The sequence below is a fragment of the Rhipicephalus microplus genome, chromosome 1, assembly GCF_043290135.1.
Source record: "Rhipicephalus microplus isolate Deutch F79 chromosome 1, USDA_Rmic, whole genome shotgun sequence".
NCBI classification, from domain to species: domain Eukaryota; kingdom Metazoa; phylum Arthropoda; class Arachnida; order Ixodida; family Ixodidae; genus Rhipicephalus; species Rhipicephalus microplus.
In genome coordinates this window covers 184,412,961-184,430,993 of record NC_134700.1, presented here as the reverse complement: position 1 = coordinate 184,430,993, position 18,033 = coordinate 184,412,961, and the positions used below count along the sequence as shown (strand labels likewise).

Below are 18,033 nucleotides of genomic sequence, written 5' to 3'. Positions count from 1 at the left end.
CCTGGGTGCCAAGAGTGTTTTTTGTGTTTTAGTGGTAAAATCATTGTATAAATCCGCATTTCACAAGAAAGACGGTGTTTATTCCATCCAATACAATGCAAAGTTATTTCCTCAGTCAGGTCAATTCAATTCATGTACTGGGTGGTTTTCTATCTTTAAAGCCAGCATTCAGCATCAACCTTTCTGTTTGTTCTACACTCGGCTGACGAACTTGCGAAATATGATCCTAACGCTATCTAGCAACTCGCGGAGAAGCCCACGCTTCCAAAGTTTATTGCTGCAAACTCACAACTTCTTTAGGCAGATCAAATTTTAACCTACTCCTAGGCTGCCACGTGTGAACACAGACGTACAGACAATCGAAGGAAATTTATTGTTCGAGCGTATGTTTGAAAAAAAAGTAGTAATGCATAAGCGCTTTCACGCTTCCTTTACCCGAAGTTGCGGTTGACGGCCCAGCTAACAATGAGCGCCAGTGAAATTCTAGTTGAACTGCCCTTGGATTTTCAACGCCCGCGTGCCGAAACTGACATTCAATGATGCTTCGAATTTCAAATGCTCGAGGCACGATGTATGCACATGCAGCACCCACTTGAGCGTATTGGTACAATACGCGTAACTAGTGTTATTGAAATTCTAGCACTCCCGAAAAGTCTCGGGAAACAGGATAAACAGCATGCGCGCAGGTTTATCTATGAAGGGAATGCGGCGCTGCACAAACCTAAACCCTCTTTTAAAGGTAGTTTACGCCTCGTCATTTATTTTTTCTTATGAAGAAAGCAACTCAGAAACTAAGAGGTTCTAAACCTTTATATCTAAGTTATATATACTTTAATGCTTGTTTAGAGATCAATCTTGTTCATTATTATCGACATTTCAAAACCTGGCAGTGACTGTACAATGCATACAATGAGTTCTGTTCTTCCTCAAAAGTATCTATTGCTGGCATTCATATCAGCTGAAGTATTACTTCGTTCTTGAAGGCTTTTTCCCTCCAAGTGCACTTATTAATCCTTTGTACTCTTTTGGACATGACTCTAATGTTGATGTATCTACCCCCTCCTCTAGTTACATAGTAGGGTGGCGCAAAATCTACACAGTAGACTGACTAAGTTGAAAGGAAGGATTGAGATCAACCTCTGCCCCCTCGCCCCTGATAGCAAGCCCTGCGCTCGCCTTGGGCAAAGAGCCTGGTACCATGGTACTAGTCATCTGAATTGAAGTTAGAAGCAACGTGATGTTATGGCAATATTATTTGCTTATTTACAGGAATTTGGAAAGCAACGTTGTACGAAGAAGAAATTTTCATGCGTTGTCGAAAGCGATGATTGCGCGTAAAACTGTCAAGCAATGGGCAATTCAAGGAGATCGTTTCAAAGTGACGCTTACCTAGAGTGAGGTACTTTTGATGCACAGGATCATAGGCAGGCCAGCCGACTTTTTCTCCACGCCCACCTTTGCTGCGTTCGATTTCTGTTTCTGTGGTAGTGAAGTTTGGTGAACTGCACAGTTAAGCAACAAAATATCAAGAACTGCTTGCCAGCATCTGAAGACAGTTTCAGAGATCTCAGTAGAGCATCCACTAAAGGCAATTGACTCCTTTCTGACTGTCCCAACGCGAAATCTCTAGCGAAATGGTCATTGCTCGAAGGTTCGCTCTTTTTTTTTTTTGCCGCAAAGCAATTGTGCTCTCACCGCCCATCATCATAATGTAATTACGGGGCAAACACAAAATTTATGCGACAACACAGGCGACAATGTGTCTTGCGAAGTGTACAGCTACAACTACGTCTGCGTAGAGCGCGCAAGCCGCCGGTTTCCGCTCTGCTTGGCGACACCTTAAGGCATGCTCGCACTCTGACGAGGTGCGTCAAGAGCACGCGCGAACCACTTCAGAACCGCAAACTGCCCCAAGGCGTCGCCCCGCCGAGAAAAACAAATCGGTTGCTCGCGCACTCTACACAGCCGTGACCGTGGCTGTACATACCTGCCGGTAGACGCTCCTGTTGTCCGCGGGCGTTTATGTAATTCGCAGCAATTCTGAACGCCTTCTTGCTCAAGCAAGGCTTTGGGTCTTCCTTTCACACGTTTGGTGCATCCGCTTGGTTAGTCCTTTTGACGAATTAAAAGTGCTAGTCTCGGTATGCTAGTACGCATGTCAGTATAGGACTAATCCTAATACAAGGACTTTTCCGTGCACTAGCTATTCAAGACAGCAGCAACAAGCAAACCAGCAGAGGTAACGATAGTGATAATCATAGTCCGAGATAATGATCTTGATGATTATGATGACGATGATGACGACGACGATAGCAATGGCAGTAGCAACGAATGTGTTCAGTTCGACGCTTTTGAATAGAAAGCTTAAGTGCTTGACGTTTTCTTCGGAGGCTTTATTTCACCATTTCACTCTTCTTCAATTACTTCTTGCTGGCTCTTGATTCCCGAGCAGACAGAGCATCTTCTAACCCAGCGGTTGCGTGTGTGTGTGTGTGTGTGTGTGTAACCCATTTTTATTTGGTAGCTGCTACCCTAACGAACCATGAAGCCATCCACTGCGATTTAATGAACAATCAAAACCACTATTATAACGAATGTACCAGCGCCGGAGGGTATGTTTTATGCGCAAAAAATCAAAAGTAGTTGTATATAACGTAAACACGTGACGCAAGAAGCACTTTTCCTGGCTATTTACGGTACTTTCTCCAACGAAAAACAAGACATCCACTATAGAACACAAAAGGAAACAAAATCTCACTCTATGGAGCAGTTTCAAAGAGGCGTTATGACGTCTAAACCAACATGACAGGAAAAACTTCATCCTTGACTGTGTTTTTCGTTTATATTCAGAACAACAGGTTCGCTTTAACGCCAACAGCAGCTCGACAGATCTGAGATCAGTCTGCTTTAGTACACGAAATAGCGACCAATAAGCACTAAATATGGCAGGCAGTTTTTTTTTTCTGAGAGTCTAACTGGGAACGCAACAAAAACAAAGAATTAGGTATGGTAAATATGAAGCATTCTTTAGTAGTACTCGCCTACGTCTGAGGGCTCTTGTCTCTTTAAAACTCCTCTACAAGCATGATATTGAGGAAATGCCGATTATAGTTGTAGTATTAGCAATGCGCTTTAACGAAAGCGCAATAAACATAACATCTATGAGTCTGCATGTTACTGTCAAATGTTGTTGAAGTACACCAATGACTGCTGCTTTGGATATGCACGCTATCACACCGTAGTGTGAAAATTGTTGCGATTAAAATGACGTTGGTGCTGGAGTGCTGATACTAAGTCGGACTCTGAGCCGCCCTTTACACGTCGGTGCGGGCGACGTGCCGCGCAGCTATACTCGATTTACACAATGACATCTATGTACAGCGTAACACTTGGCTCAAGGGGAGAAGCGTGGCGTCGGTTTCTACCTATGAAATCAATTTTCGCATTTCGTGGGATCTGTCTCAACTTTTCACACACTTCTCGCAGATGCAAAATACACTGGTATATTATCTCTAGCATTTCGCTTAAACTGCCATCACTCTTGCAAAGATATGAGCCAGTTGTGGCTGGGATTTTCATTGATGCAGCAACCATTAATGTTACTTTAACTAGCACGTTCTATTTTAATTGGCCAAAATAACAATGATAGCGAAGAAAACCACTATACAGAAGTCAGCCTGCCTGCATTGTTTATTTATTATGCATGCAGTTATTCATAATATATAATCGCTGCGTATCCCATAACTGCCCTTTGATTTATTTGTTATTTCACTGAAGAAAACTCTCGGAAATTGAACCCTACAACAAGAGCGCCTGACCTGTGCGAATATTAGAGCACAGTCTTAGGAAAAGCTGGAAGAGCGACAATTCTAGAACCTATTGTAAATATCTTGTGGCTACTGACACTCTATAAATCAAAATTCTCGTCAAATCGCGAAGCACACGCTCTAGCCGTTGTATTTATTTATTGAAAACTCACGGAAAATAACCTATACAATGAAAATATTAAGATTGTTCAGTCCCTAAACCACAATATTATAATACGAAACATTGTAGTGAAGGGCTCCTGAAATTAAACCATCTTCGGTTCTGTAACGGGCATTGAAATGACCCTCTATCACGTCACCTTCATTTATATGCGACAGCTGCGGCCGCGACCAAGCCCGCTAACTTGAAGTCAGCAGCCGGGGAGCGTAGTGACTAGACCACCATGGTGACGTAAATTCCTAAATTAAACGATAGTGTCCTTAGAAGCAATATATATATATATATATATATATATATATATATATATATATATATATATATATATATTATATATGTAACGTAATAAGGTAGCGATAGTTGGTAGAAGTAGATAAGGAAGAAGTGAGAATGGAATAAACATGGCGTATGAGCCAGGCCACGTCTCCCATTCATCATAGCGTCACACGAGTCGACAGGATGAAAACCTCCCAGCCCCTTCATCAGTCGCTCATCATCCACGCAGTTTTCCAGAAGACACCCTGACCATACATTGACTACCGAATCATCGCCTAGAAGGACAATAACCAGCACCATGACAGAACCATCGGCTGAGCTCGGCATCCCCAAGTACACCGGATCAGCAGACAACGGACCCGTACAGGACTGGTTCAACCTATTCGAGGCCCACGCCGCCGCTGCATCCTGGTCGGAACGGGAGATGATCATCAACTTCACTGACTACATCTCCGGTGAGGCATTTAAGTTTTACCTCACCCACATCTTTGAAAATGACGAGTCTTGGCAAAAGATCAAAGAAGAGATGTTCACTCGTTTTAACGACTATGACCAAGACCTGCTCAATGCCAACCATCTAGAGACAACCGCACACTATCGTAAATTCCTCAAGCAGTCCTCAACCATTCGAAAGCCCAGCGCGAATCGACAACTGCCTCAAGACGAAGTGGCACAAGAGTTTACTTACAGAAGGCAATGCGTTTATTGGGAAAAACCTAACCGTCAAGCGCGCCTTCCTTCTGCGCGAAAGTCAGCATTTCCGAAGTTATCGCTTCAGCATATGACCCGAGACGTTGCTCAACCACCTGATGCCCTTCACTCTTCGTCTCGTATACGTGGTCCACCACCTGGGTTTTCGTCACGCGGTTTTTCAAGCGCTCCTATCGCTCACCATTCGCCTCATAAGGACGCCGCGACCTCGGTAGACGACCTAACGCTTCACGAAAATACTCTGTCAAGCCATGCTCTTTCCGAACATGTTCATTCATTACCGTCCGGTGCACACACCTTAGACAGTCGAAGCAAAGCACAAGGCTCAGACGTATTGAACATCGCACGCTGCCAGGCGCAAGAGCTCTTCGTAGTGAACAGTGTAGAACAAGCTTCTAAAGAGCTGTCTATCAACCCTGAAGCATTATCTTCACTGCCCGAACAGAATTACAACAGCCCACAAACTACCAGCTGCCGACTAGACACCAGATCAAGTTGTCAAGAAAACCGGCCTGATGTTCAAGAATGGCTCCCACCGCAACGCGTTCCACAGCAACATCAGCAACGCCAACAAAAACAACAAGGAGAACCCCAAAAAGTAGAACGGCCACACCAACAAGGACAACGAAGAACTAAAGCTACATCGCAAGCATACTTGCGGCTTAAAGAATGTCGTGAACAACGGCCACCACAACCACAACCGCCACCACAACGACCACTACAGAAAAGACTGATTCCGCATTTCAGCCATCTTCACAGAAAGAAAAGTCAAGGCACTTTTCTGCATCAGCGTTCAAGATTGCGCCTTCGGTGTGAACATCTGCGCCATCGCCATAGAAAACTCCCTAAACGCCACAAAACAACCGCTTGTACTCTGCAGGAACACAAGCAGCGCCCAATCAGCCACGATCAACGGGCATGCAAACTGCATGCACCGCATTTGTGTCACTCACGACGAAAAATGCGACGCCAACAAAACTGTCGATTTTGTAAGAACTTCCAGCCTCGTTCATTCCTCGAAAGAACGCTGGCTGCGTTTCCATCGGTTTCCACGCCCAAAGCATGCTTATGTCATCCAGAGCGTAACAGCCAGCCTCGCCCACCAGAGCCGTACTTGATAACCCTGGATTGCTGCCCTCTCCTGTGAAGTCTGTGCGATCTTACGGAACTTCAATGTGATGTGGAACTACAGCCCATTTATACTTTTTTTGTGTTCCAGGATTGCTTGTTCATCATGTATTGTAATACGTAACGCGAGCATTCTTTCGGGGGGAGGGGGAATCTGTAACGTAAGAAGGTAGCGATAGTTGGTAGAAGTAGATAAGGAAGAAGTGAGAATGGAATAAACATGGCGTATGAGCCAGGCCACGTCTCCCATTCATCATAGCGTCACATATATATATATATATATATATATATATATATATATATATATATATATATATATATATATATATATATATATATATTATTGAAAAAACGTCCACCGATTCCACCAACCACCATTTTGGTGGATTATGGCAGTGGAAATGTTGGTGGCATGGCACTTGGTGTATGGTGGCGTATGGCGGAGCGGATGGTGGATGGCGCGCTCCAACCGGCAATGGTGGAGCGCGAAGCAGCGTCAGAACCACCGTGACAAGCTGCCAATAAAGAAATAATAAAAATTATTGTATGAAATAATGTATCAAGCACCCCGTAAAAATAAAGGTGCACCAGAGTGTGATCAAACCTGCCACGTCCGAATTTCGAACTGAGCACACTAACCACTGCGCCACGCCGACAGATGCCGTTTTGTCTGCTAAAGAAGTTCTAATGGAAGATTTGCAGAGATTGGTGGACATCTGCGGTAATGAGGGAGATGGGTTAGATTTCAGATTCAGTAAGGAAAAATCAGCAGTCATTATTTATAATGACAATGAAGGTAGTGAGCTTAGAATACAGGAGGTCACGCTAGAGATAACAGATAAATACAAATATCTGGGCGCATGGATAAGCGATGGGGACGAGTACCTAAGGGAACACAAAATATACGTGTCGACTACAGGTAACAGGAATGCAGCGGTAATGAAAAACAGGGCACTGTGGAATTACAATAGGTATGATGTTGTGAGAGGAATATGGAAAGGGGTCATGGTTCCTGGTCTGACGTTCGGCAATGCGATCTTGTGCATGAGATCAGAAGTTCAAGCAAGATTAGAAATTAAGCAACGTGCAATAGGTAAGCTTGCCTTAGGAGCTCACGGGAATACACCAAATCAGGGAGTACGTGGTAATATTGGAAGGACATCATTTGAGGGCAGGGAAGCTAGCAGCAAGATAAAATTTGAGAAGCGATTGAGAGAAATGGGGGAGGAGCGTTGGGCTAGGAAGGTATTCAGCTACTTGTACATGAAGAATGTCGATACAAACGGGAGGAAGCGAACCAGAAAATTGACTGGTAAATACTTGCAAAACGGCAGGGGGCTAAACCAAAAAGAATTATCGGTTAAGAAGAAGGTGAAGGAAGCTGAGACCGATATGTGGAGAATTGGCATGATTTAGAAGTCCGCACTAGAGATCTATTGAACCTTTAAGCAGGAAATTGCCAAGGAAAGGATCTATCTTAATACTCGGGGTAGTTCTCTACTGTTTGAGGCCAGGACGGGAGTATTGCGAACCCAGACATATCGGGCCAAATACGAAGGGTTAGGCACGGTATGCAGTGCGTGTGGAGAGGAAGAGGAAACTGCCGAACATTTAATATTGTTCTGTAAAGGGCTTCACCCTATAGTTCAGGATGATGGCGCAGAGTTTTTCAAAGCACTGGGGTTTAGGGACAGTGAGGGCAAAATAGACTTTAAGCGGGTAGAATTAACTAGAAGGAGGTTATCTGATTGGTGGCTAAAGTCAAGGCACGAGCAAGAATTAAACCCTTCACTGCAAAGTACGAGTCCTCATCCTCCCTATTTAAGAGAAAAAAAAATAAATCTAGTTTTTGGGTCATTAAGTATTACGGCTTGGTGGCGCTAGCCACCGCCGATCTGAAGCGTACAGCCATATCCGTCCGTCCGTCCGTCCGTCCGTCCGTCCGTCCGTCCGTCCGTCCGTCCGTCCGTCCGTCCGTCCGTCCGTCCGTCCGTCCGTCCGTCCGTCCGTCCGTCCGTCCGTCCGTCCGTCCATCCATCCATCCATCCATCCATCCATCCATCCATCCATCCATCCATCCATCCATCCATCCATCCATCCATCCATCCATCCATCCATCCATCCATCCATCCATCCATCCATCCATCCATCCATCCATCCATCCATCCATCCATCCATCCATCCATCCATCCATCCATCCATCCATCCATCCATCCATCCATCCATCCATCCATCCATCCATCCATCCATCCATCCATCCATCCATCCATCCATCCATCCATCCATCCATCCATCCATCCATCCATCCATCCATCCATCCATCCATCCATCCATCCATCCATCCATCCATCCATCCATCCATCCATCCATCCATCCATCCATCCATCCATCCATCCATCCATCCATCCATCCATCCATCCATCCATCCATCCATCCATCCATCCATCCATCCATCCATCCATCCATCCATCCAAGTAGTCAACTCAGAAAGTCATTGTTTAACTTCAGTTTTGTTTGTCGTTTACTGGGAGGGACGGGATCTGCACCTGCTACTAAACATTGCACATTTGATAAACACGAACAATTGCTGTCTGTAACGATTGCCACTGCGATAATGGCAACGGCGCTGTTTTTGTTACAATTTACAACCGTAAGGAAAACAAAAACTAATTGGACTGAGGAGCAGGTAGAGTTTATTGGCGTTTACTGACAAGTTTATTATACAATTCTCGCTCCTTCCAAAGGGCGATATCAGTTCATGCTTTATTACACTTCTATGCTTATTCGATAGATACGCCAACACAATTGATTTTGATGTTTTTCGCGCAACGCACACCGCAGTCGTGCCAGCGCACCGCTGTTGCTCTGTCGTTAAGAACAGCTACATAACGGCTTGTCCAAAACGAATGCAGTGCGCCAAAAACATTGTGCTATCATATTGGTTCAGTAAGCGTACGAATTGACGTGTCTACGTTCTCGCATAAGAGCCAGCGAAGCGTCGGCGAGTACGACTGGCGGCTGTCGGTGAGGCGAGGCGCACCTTTGGTGGAAGTGCTGCAAGCGTGTCGCATCGATGTTTGTCGCTTCTTGCGCGGACACCGTACACCTATAAAAAAGGCTTCATTTAGGTTAAATGATGCCACAGCTGTGCTGTATTGTCATTTTTGCTCGTCAAAATTGTGTATTCTGAAACCCAGAAGCGCCGATAACACTTGTACGGGCTTGGTCGGTATGACTAACCTTTGGTGGAAATCGTGGTGGTAGAACAGAAGGGTGAAAGTCCGATTCGCTGGGGCTCACCTCGACGCGTGTCGAAAGTTGAAAGTTTATGCGTATTCGCACGCACTTTGTTAACTTAAAGTTACGGCTCAAACAATAGAGTGTGCAAGAATTACCACAGCTGCGTTTCTAGCGTGGCGACATCAAGTGACCGCACTGTGTTCTGCTCTTACATTGAAAGGGGCAATCGCTAACTGGAGCCAATTTATTTGTCGACAACTGCGTGCCGATGTACTGCGTGTCACTGCGTGTCATGTTCACAGTGACAACTCCATTCTTCTAAACATCTCAACAACAACAAAAAACACATCGCGGATGTCAAACTGATGTAAGTACGTGCGCGAAATGTAAACATATTCCCGGCCGCATACCCTATGCTCCACAAAAACTGAAGCGTTGTTGACAACACAGGAATTAAAAAAAAAACAAATGTACTAGAAAGCGTAATGAGTAGCGTTGGTTTTTTTTTTTTTTTTGACCGTAACCGTAAACATATATCTCTGCGCATTCAAGAATGAAACACTACAAATAAGTGATTTCACATACTGTATTGTGCTTTTCATCATGCCACCGCCATCCTCCAAGCTTCCATCACGCCACCGTCATCCACCTTGCTCACCAAACCTTCCACCAAACACGTTTTGCCTCACCACCATAAGCCGGCATTTTCAACCGTCACCACCATTGGCTCGCCACCACCACCACCATCTGCCATCATTTTTTCCTCTCTCGCCGTCATCAGCCATTATGCCCACTACAGTTTCCACCATATCCACCAACGATTCCAGCATCCACCAACCCAGGATTTTCAATATATATATATATATATATATATATATATATATATATATATATATATATATATATATATATATATATATATATATATATATATATATATATATATATATATATATATATATATATATACATATAGGTAGCCAACCCAATATGCAAAACAGAAACTTCCTTCGATAACGCTATATAAGTGCCCGAAATTTGGAGAAAATATAATCTCCTCGTGAAGCATTCGTGGAAGCTGCATTACCATTACGAAGAAAATGGTGAGAGCCTTACAGTAGGGTATAGGCCAACGCAAATCCTATGAGCCCAAATATAAACATGGCCAGCGTTATGCAAACATAAAATGTAGGAGAACTGTTTTGAAAGTCTTGCAATTTCCGAATGAAAAACAGCAGTATGATACTTAGTGGAGCACTGCGAATAAGACGTCCTGTGAAAATATTTATACTCAGAAACGCGCCCAGCATGCTCGGGGAAACAATAAGAGGAAGGGGTATTGCTTCGAGGTTAAACGCAATCCTAGCGATATAACAGCAAGCTCCAGCTACTTGCAGCTTCAAAGTGAACTCATCGGCTGTACAGTGAAAAAGCAAGAGATGATGAGCATGAACAGTAGAGTGACGTCGGGAGACGATCGAAGAAATATTTCAACTTTCTCCTAAAAATACACACCAGAATATCTATGTAGAGTCTTTTTCTTCTATCAAAGATTTTTTGGCAGGTGCAGTTCTTGTATTTTCAACAAATAATGAATCTTTGTCTTTGCAACTGATAGAAATCAAACGCATTTACCTGTCGAGAACGGTACGCTCAATGCATGTTTATAATGCTAGAGAAGCAGCACAATACCGCTGACAATTCAGGTTCCCGATATGTCACAGGTTTTCAGGAAGGAATCAGGCACGAACCAGACACAAGATGAGACAACACAAGAAGAAATTCTGACAAACGTGTACTGACAGAACGTTAGTAGGCGTTCGCCCATATCTCTTTTTGTGTCTGTTTCGTTCACGCTTTATTACTTCCGTAAAACATGCACCAACCAGCCCATAAAGAATTTCTACTCGAATATGAAACGTTCTACATTGCCTAGGCCGTTGATGTAAAGAGTAACGACATGGTTAAGTTGCCCACTTTTTCACTGTTCAGCGTAGGCATCCGGGCATGTGCAAAGTTGTTCCGAGCAGCAAAAACTTATTAACGAAAATAGACTTTCGCACTGTTCTGCATGCAGCAAAGCTACTGCTGTGTGTTCCACGCAGCCACACAGCCATAGTGTCAGAAATCACACACTCGTGTTTTTTTTTTACATTCTACGCGCTTCTGATGAAAACCATCGTTTCGAGTGAGACGCATTGCAAAGTGCTCGGGCTGTCGTAAGCTGTCATCGTCACTTGACGCTAAGCAGGCAAAGTCACCTATAACGTAATCATCTGAAGCACAGCCATCTACACAAAGAGTTGTGGTAAAAAAAAAAGTGAGGCTGAGTAGAAGAGGCGTCGCGATGAGGCTGATCGAAAGAAAGAACAGATGGGGAGAATAAAGACAATATTTTGTCACTGTATTCCGTCATAATATGCCACCGCTTCGAGTCACACTCGCAAAACAATGTATAACATAGCCTTGTACACCGAGGGGGGAGGAAAGGGAAGCCAGCGGAAGTAATGTCTTGAGGCTCATCAGGAAAAGGACAATGAGGAGGGAAAAAAGAAATCGTGGTCTAGCCATGTATGGCATTAGGCAAGAGTATTGTCTATAGCCTAGACGCGTATGGCAAGGGAGTGGAAAGGATCGTAAGATTGAGGAGTTATTTGAGAGTGGAAAGGATTTGAAGGAGGATGGAAAAGGGTTAAGTATAGCACAGAGATGCATAAAGTTATAGAGGCAGAACTACGTAAAGATAACCATGCATAGCAAGGGGCAGCGTAAGAGAACAGACTGGGAGGGGCGTTGTAAGGGAAAGATGATAGAAAATGCGAAAGACGAGAGTAAAAAGTACCACATTCATGTATTTCATCACGCACGCAAAACCGTTATAGCACAGCTGGGTTCAAGAAGGGGTAAAAAAGGGAAGTGAGCATGAGGAGGAGTCGATAAGGGTAGGTAGAATTAAAAGAATTCCTGGAAAGAAGGGGGTAAAGCATAGCATTGTCTCGTTTGAGATTTGGCACACAGTGCCATGCATGTCCTAGCCATGTATAGTAAAGGAGCGGGATAGAGAAGTGAGGGTGAGGAGGAGAAATTTCACGGTGTTAGAGTATGTAAAGGGGGAAGGCCGAGAATAAAATTAAGAGACCCTAAAGCTTCGCCTTTTGGAGTTGAACGCGATAGCGACATCTTGTTCTTAGTGTGCAACTCAAAGACTTAGTGCAGGAAACTTTTTTCAAATTTTCTATGCACCCACTACGTAGCCTTAAGCGAATAGACGCAGTAGCACGTGTGCCTTTTTTAACGAGGTACTAGCCTTGAACCACTGAGCTATCTTCATATTCACATTATCTAACACCTGTTAGCAATGAACACTTGCACCACGCATTTACTGCAATATTTTATGTTGCATTGTGAATCATGTATACAGGACGCATGTGTTTGTGAAGCATGAAAGCGACTTTCACTGTATTTCCAAGCAAAGGAACATATTTTCACTGTTTTCAGAAGCAGAGGCGCGCCCGTGTGGTAGAACATCCTCTTGCCACGCAAACAACTCTGGTTCGATCCCCATTTGGACCACAACAACCCTGGTTCTGAATGCCATAACCACTCAGCCACGACTGCGCGCATGGTTCTGAATGCAGGAACAGCGCAACCTAGAAGTAGTTACTTCGTAACTACGGAAGCGAAAAAAACAAGGACAGAAAAGAACGCTCTTTTCTGTCTTAGTTTTTTTTTTTCGCTTCCGTAGTTACGAAGTAACTACTTCTAGGTTGCGCTGTTCCTGCATTCAGTTATGTCCTACCAACTTGCCCAAGCTTCCACGCTTCATAACCCTGGTTCTGTCCCCTTTTTGATCCAGGATCTTTTTATGATTTATTTGCATCGTTCTCAATCTTTTTGCTGACACATAAAACGATGAGTTTTCGCTCACAACCAACGACGCCGACGCCGAAATTTCTGCGAAATGAGCTCTTTAACGGTATTGATATGTTATGGTAGTGCATTTAAAGCATACCATACTCACGTAGGACGTCACGCAAGCAGAACCATGTGTAACATTGCTGTGTTATAACAAGAGGCCAGGAAAGCAGAAAAACGAAAAAGATGAAGGAGGGGGCTAAAGCAAAGCAGTCATTCATGACACTAAGCAGGCAGCAACAAGTATAGCATAACCTGTATAACAGGGCTAGTAAAACGGGAAATAAGGGTGGAGAGGAGACAAATGTGAAGGGGAAAGGGTAATGCATAGCATGGTCCTGCATGGTACTACACTGGCAGAACTACCGAGAGCATAGCCATGTATTGCAATAGTACATGAATAAGAAGTGATGGTGAGGTGGAGTTACATCAGTGGGAAGAGCAAAGAAAGTAAAAAGGAAAGGATACAAAATATAGGGCATTATGCAAGGAGAGCCATGTATGGCTCACCCGTTTGCAACACTGGGTTGGAGAAGAGAAGTGAGGCTGAAGAAAATGTAGAGGAGGAAAATAGAGGCTAAGGCATAAGAGTGCGAGCTACGCTGATTGATACAAAAGCATAATACTAATAAACAGTGCGAAAATAGCAATAGAATATTCTTTCCGAGTTTTTTACTTTTATTATATAAAGCATAGCTAAGCAATGTATGGTACCACGTAGGCAATACTAGAGAATGTTGTAAGTAAACTTGGTGCAACTTTGAAATCTTTCAAAGCACTCACACACTCACACATTCTCCCGCTGAAGAAACACTCCCCACAAACAGCGCTCGCCGGGCGCATTGTACCACAAATACAGCTTATTCAAAGTTATGCGGCGAGGACGGTAACTCGTCATTTTTTGTGTAGTTTGTGTGTGGTTTATGTGGCTTCTCAATGTAGAACATCAACGTCAACTGCAGTCTCAATATTCTTTGCGAGTTCTGAAGTTATTACATTTTTATAAAAACTATTACACCTAATAAAAGCACACAGATTGAACACATGTACAGGATACGCACGCCGGTACATACACACAAAAAGGGTGAAAACTGCAGAAAGAAAGGGCCGATCACACTCACCCCGTCCGGAAGAATCGCACCCAGTAGGACATGGTGGTCTCAGAGAGCGCGGCCTCCTGCTTGGTGTAGTTACCATACAGCGGCGCACCTGATCCCAGCATGGGCAGGCCAAGCACGTACGGCAGGTCTTCGCCGTGCACGCAGCCGTTCTTTTGCGCGAATGACGACTCGTCCGAGTGGTAGCCGAACAGGTAGAAGTACGTCGTCGGCACGCGACCGCCGACCTTGTTGCCACCTCCCTTTTGCTGTTTAGCTGCCTTGCGGGCGGCCCCAGCTGCAGTGTGAAGCGTGCCGGCTTCAACAACGGGTGCCACGACGAGCGCGTCACTGAGCGCCTCAGCCGTTTCTTCGAGTATGCTGGCCGGATGCTGCACCGACCGGGTCCAGTCTGTGTATTCGTTGACGACGGTCAGAAAGATTTCCTGCTGGTGGAAGCTGTACAGGTTGCGCACTAGCGTGCGCAGAAGTCGGTCCCGGCGGTCCACCTGGGTGGTACAGCAAATTTTTTTTTTCGTTCCACTGAATTATCGAACCCAAGTCACTTTGAATCTATCTATCTATCTATCTATCTATCTATCTATCTATCTATCTATCTATCTATCTATCTATCTATCTGTCTATCTATCTATCTATCTATCTATGTATCTATCTATCTATCTATCTATCTATCTATCTATCTATCTATCTATCTATCTATCTATCTATCTATCTATCTATCTATCTATCTATCTATCTACGCCTGGGTGCTGTCGTGGTCATCTCCATAACTTGGCTTGTTCCGAAATTGGGAAAGGAGGGCGTGAATGCGCAAAGAACACAGTGCACGGGTCATGACGTGACTAAAGTGACTATTGTGTCATTTACATCGATAAATCACTTCCATCAGTCACGTGTGGCACATACCCACATACCAAGGCTTATGGTATGTGGGTATGAGCCACAGGTTCACAGTTGGAGTCCGCGTCACAGAAAATGCGGTGCCTGGGTCACCGGTGTCATGGGTGATTTGAGCATCTCTAGATCAGCAAACAATATAAAAGTACGCCATCTCTACCAAGGGAATGATGATGAAAAAGCTCGCTCAAAATTGATCAGGATAACCCGTGAGTTTTTTTGATGAGGCCCTTCTTGAAGGATGCCTTGTTATACAGCCTGCGCTTGAGGCGTACGTCAAATTCAGCGTCGTCGGCCACGTTCCGCTGCAGGCACTGGACGAGAAGAAACTCTTGATGGAGCATGGCGATGGCGTTGGCGCACGACGGGACGTTGCGGATGGAGGCGATGGCAGTGTGCTTATTGTCAAACCACAAACGGTCGCATACGCTACAACCGTGTCCGAACGAGCGATGGTAGATGTCGCGCTTGATGCGCGCGTTGGTGTTACCCACCTCAGATATACCGACCACTTTCGGCGCTACGAGGCTCCCTTTCCGCCGCTTGCGTGCCGCCTCAGCTTCGCGGGCTCTCACTTGGGTATCCACTTGTCAACGAGCTTGTTTTGGTGGCGAAAGCCCTCGCCACTGCCGCCACCCTAGAATCGATGCTGGCGCAGTCTGGTGGTTGCTTCCGACGCTGCCGTCTTTCTTCAGTTTCGCAAGCTCTCATAGGGAAATCTTGGTGGCGGGCCCGCATTGGAGCCACGTCGCGAGCTTTCCTCACCGCTACCTTCGCTTACAAGGTGTTCTTGATAAGTAGCTGCGTGGAGATGTGCACTCGCTTAGCTCCCGGCAATGGGAAAGGAAGCGTGCCAAAAGCGCTCGCGCTCTATTTGAGAGCTATCGTATACGCCAAAAAACGTGCTCCGAACAAAAGAAGCTTGGCGAGCAAGCTCCTAAAATCTCGGCTCGAGCCGTTACTGAGCCCGCAATCCTGCATGACTTTTCTGTATTCTACCAGAGACCCCCATCAGCGTTTCAAACAGCATCGACTTCAGAGCATACACAATGGTCATGTCTATAGAACGTCAAGTGTGGTTTCAGTCATGGCTACCTGCTTTTATAAAGAATCAAGGCAGTTTCGCGCCAGTGGTGCCAAGCTTCAAGAGAGAGAGAGGCAATAAGAATAAAAGAGTGCCTGAAGGAAGCACGGAGCTGTGTGGGCCTCTTCGTCTTTTATTTTTTCACGCTTTCATGTCTTTACTTATTTCTGGTCTCTATTCGTAGTGTTTTTTTTTTCGGTGTCTATTTCTATCTCTGTATTTCTCTTCATACAGGTTTTGTTCTCTTTCTGGCTGTTTCCACCTTCACATTTTTTTTTTCTATCTCATTTTTTTGCCTTCTCTGTCTGTCGGTTCTTTCCTCTGTTTTCTCTGTTCTTCCCTTCCGTAATTTGTTTCTTTTTTTGTCTTTCTTTCTATGCTTTGCTTTACTCTTCCCTCTCCTCCTTTCTGCCCCACCATAGTAGTCTAGTCGTTATGGCGCTCGACTGCTAACTCAAAGGTTGCGGGATCAAATCCCGGCTGTGGCGGCTGCATTTTCGACGGAGGCGAAAGTGTTTGAGGCTTGTGTGTTTGATTTAAGCGCACGTCAAAGAACCCCAGGTAGTCAAAATTTGCGGCGCCCTCCACTACGGCGTCTTACATAAACAAATAGTAGTTTTGGTACGTTAAACCCCACATAATATTGTTATCTTGACCTTTCCCTCCACTTCATCACTTCTTTTTTTCCTCCTCATGACTATATTATATAACACAAGAGTATGTTTTCTCCTGTAGGCGTTCCTGAATAGCCGAGTGGTTGCCATGCTTGCCTTGAAATTGTGGATACCTGGTGCCAAATCCCACCTCATCAGCAAAGTTTTTTCAGCAAAATTTTCTCACCCACCGTGTTTATTTCTCTTTATATTTCAAGATTTTTCTTTCTCCTTCTTTCTCCTTTTAATTTTTCCTTGATACCCTTTCTGTCTCTCATTCTAGTTAATGCTTCCCACAACCAACCATTGAGCCCAGCGGCGGAGCATTCACCAGCTGCAATTGATCACAGAGTGAAACCGTGTTTGGAGATGCTCATGATTGAAGAAGACAAGGTAAGTGCGCACTGGCCAAGTTATTGCAAAAAGTACTGAACGCGAGCTTGCTGCATTAAGACGTTAGCACTACTTCCGTTTTTTATAGCTAATGCTGCACGAAATTAGTGCGTCTGCCACTATCGTGAAGCATGCATTGTTTTTCTTGCCCAGTTATTTCAGGATGTTTTTGCTACAAGCTTTACTCAAAAACGCAGACATAGCAAACATACAGGAAACGACTCGCTCCGCCAGATCTCCTGAAAGTACATAAGCACAAGCGTTCAAAATTCCCGTGCTAAAAGAGCAGGGAGGAGCATCGCAAGAGACCACCGAAGAGGAGGCTGTCTGTAGTATAGAGTCACCACGTATGGTACCTTCTTTCTTTCTTCCTATCCTCTGGGGAGGGCTTGTTGCCATTCATTACCATGAACGTAACACCGTGGCTCGAGTTTTCGCTTCGGCCTTCATGGTTCCCTAGGGCCTGCATCTGTCTTATTCTGTAGGTGTGGTCGATGTCCATGTATACACATCAGCCTTCGTTCATTGACGAACAAAGTGGCTTCCTGGTGTACTCAACGAGAAGTAGCCACTAAAGCAATCCGAGCAGCTCTAGCAAACCCACTAAATAGCCCATGAGAATAAGAGACAAACC

The 18,033-nt window shown here is 44.7% G+C and overlaps 1 protein-coding gene across 5 annotated transcripts in view; it reads right to left on the bottom strand.

The window, feature by feature from the left end:
- LOC119178536 (neuroligin-4, Y-linked) overlaps positions 1 to 18,033 on the bottom strand; it is a 523,045-nt gene that overhangs the window by 20,227 nt on the left and 484,785 nt on the right. For all 5 annotated transcript variants that reach the window (XM_075888794.1, XM_075888769.1, XM_075888783.1 and 2 more), the window contains 2 exons: positions 14,376 to 14,860; positions 1,390 to 1,502 (listed from right to left, as the gene is read on the bottom strand). In XM_075888794.1, the coding sequence (XP_075744909.1) occupies positions 1,390 to 1,502; positions 14,376 to 14,860 (598 nt within the window). The remainder of the gene's footprint in view (positions 1 to 1,389; positions 1,503 to 14,375; positions 14,861 to 18,033) is intronic.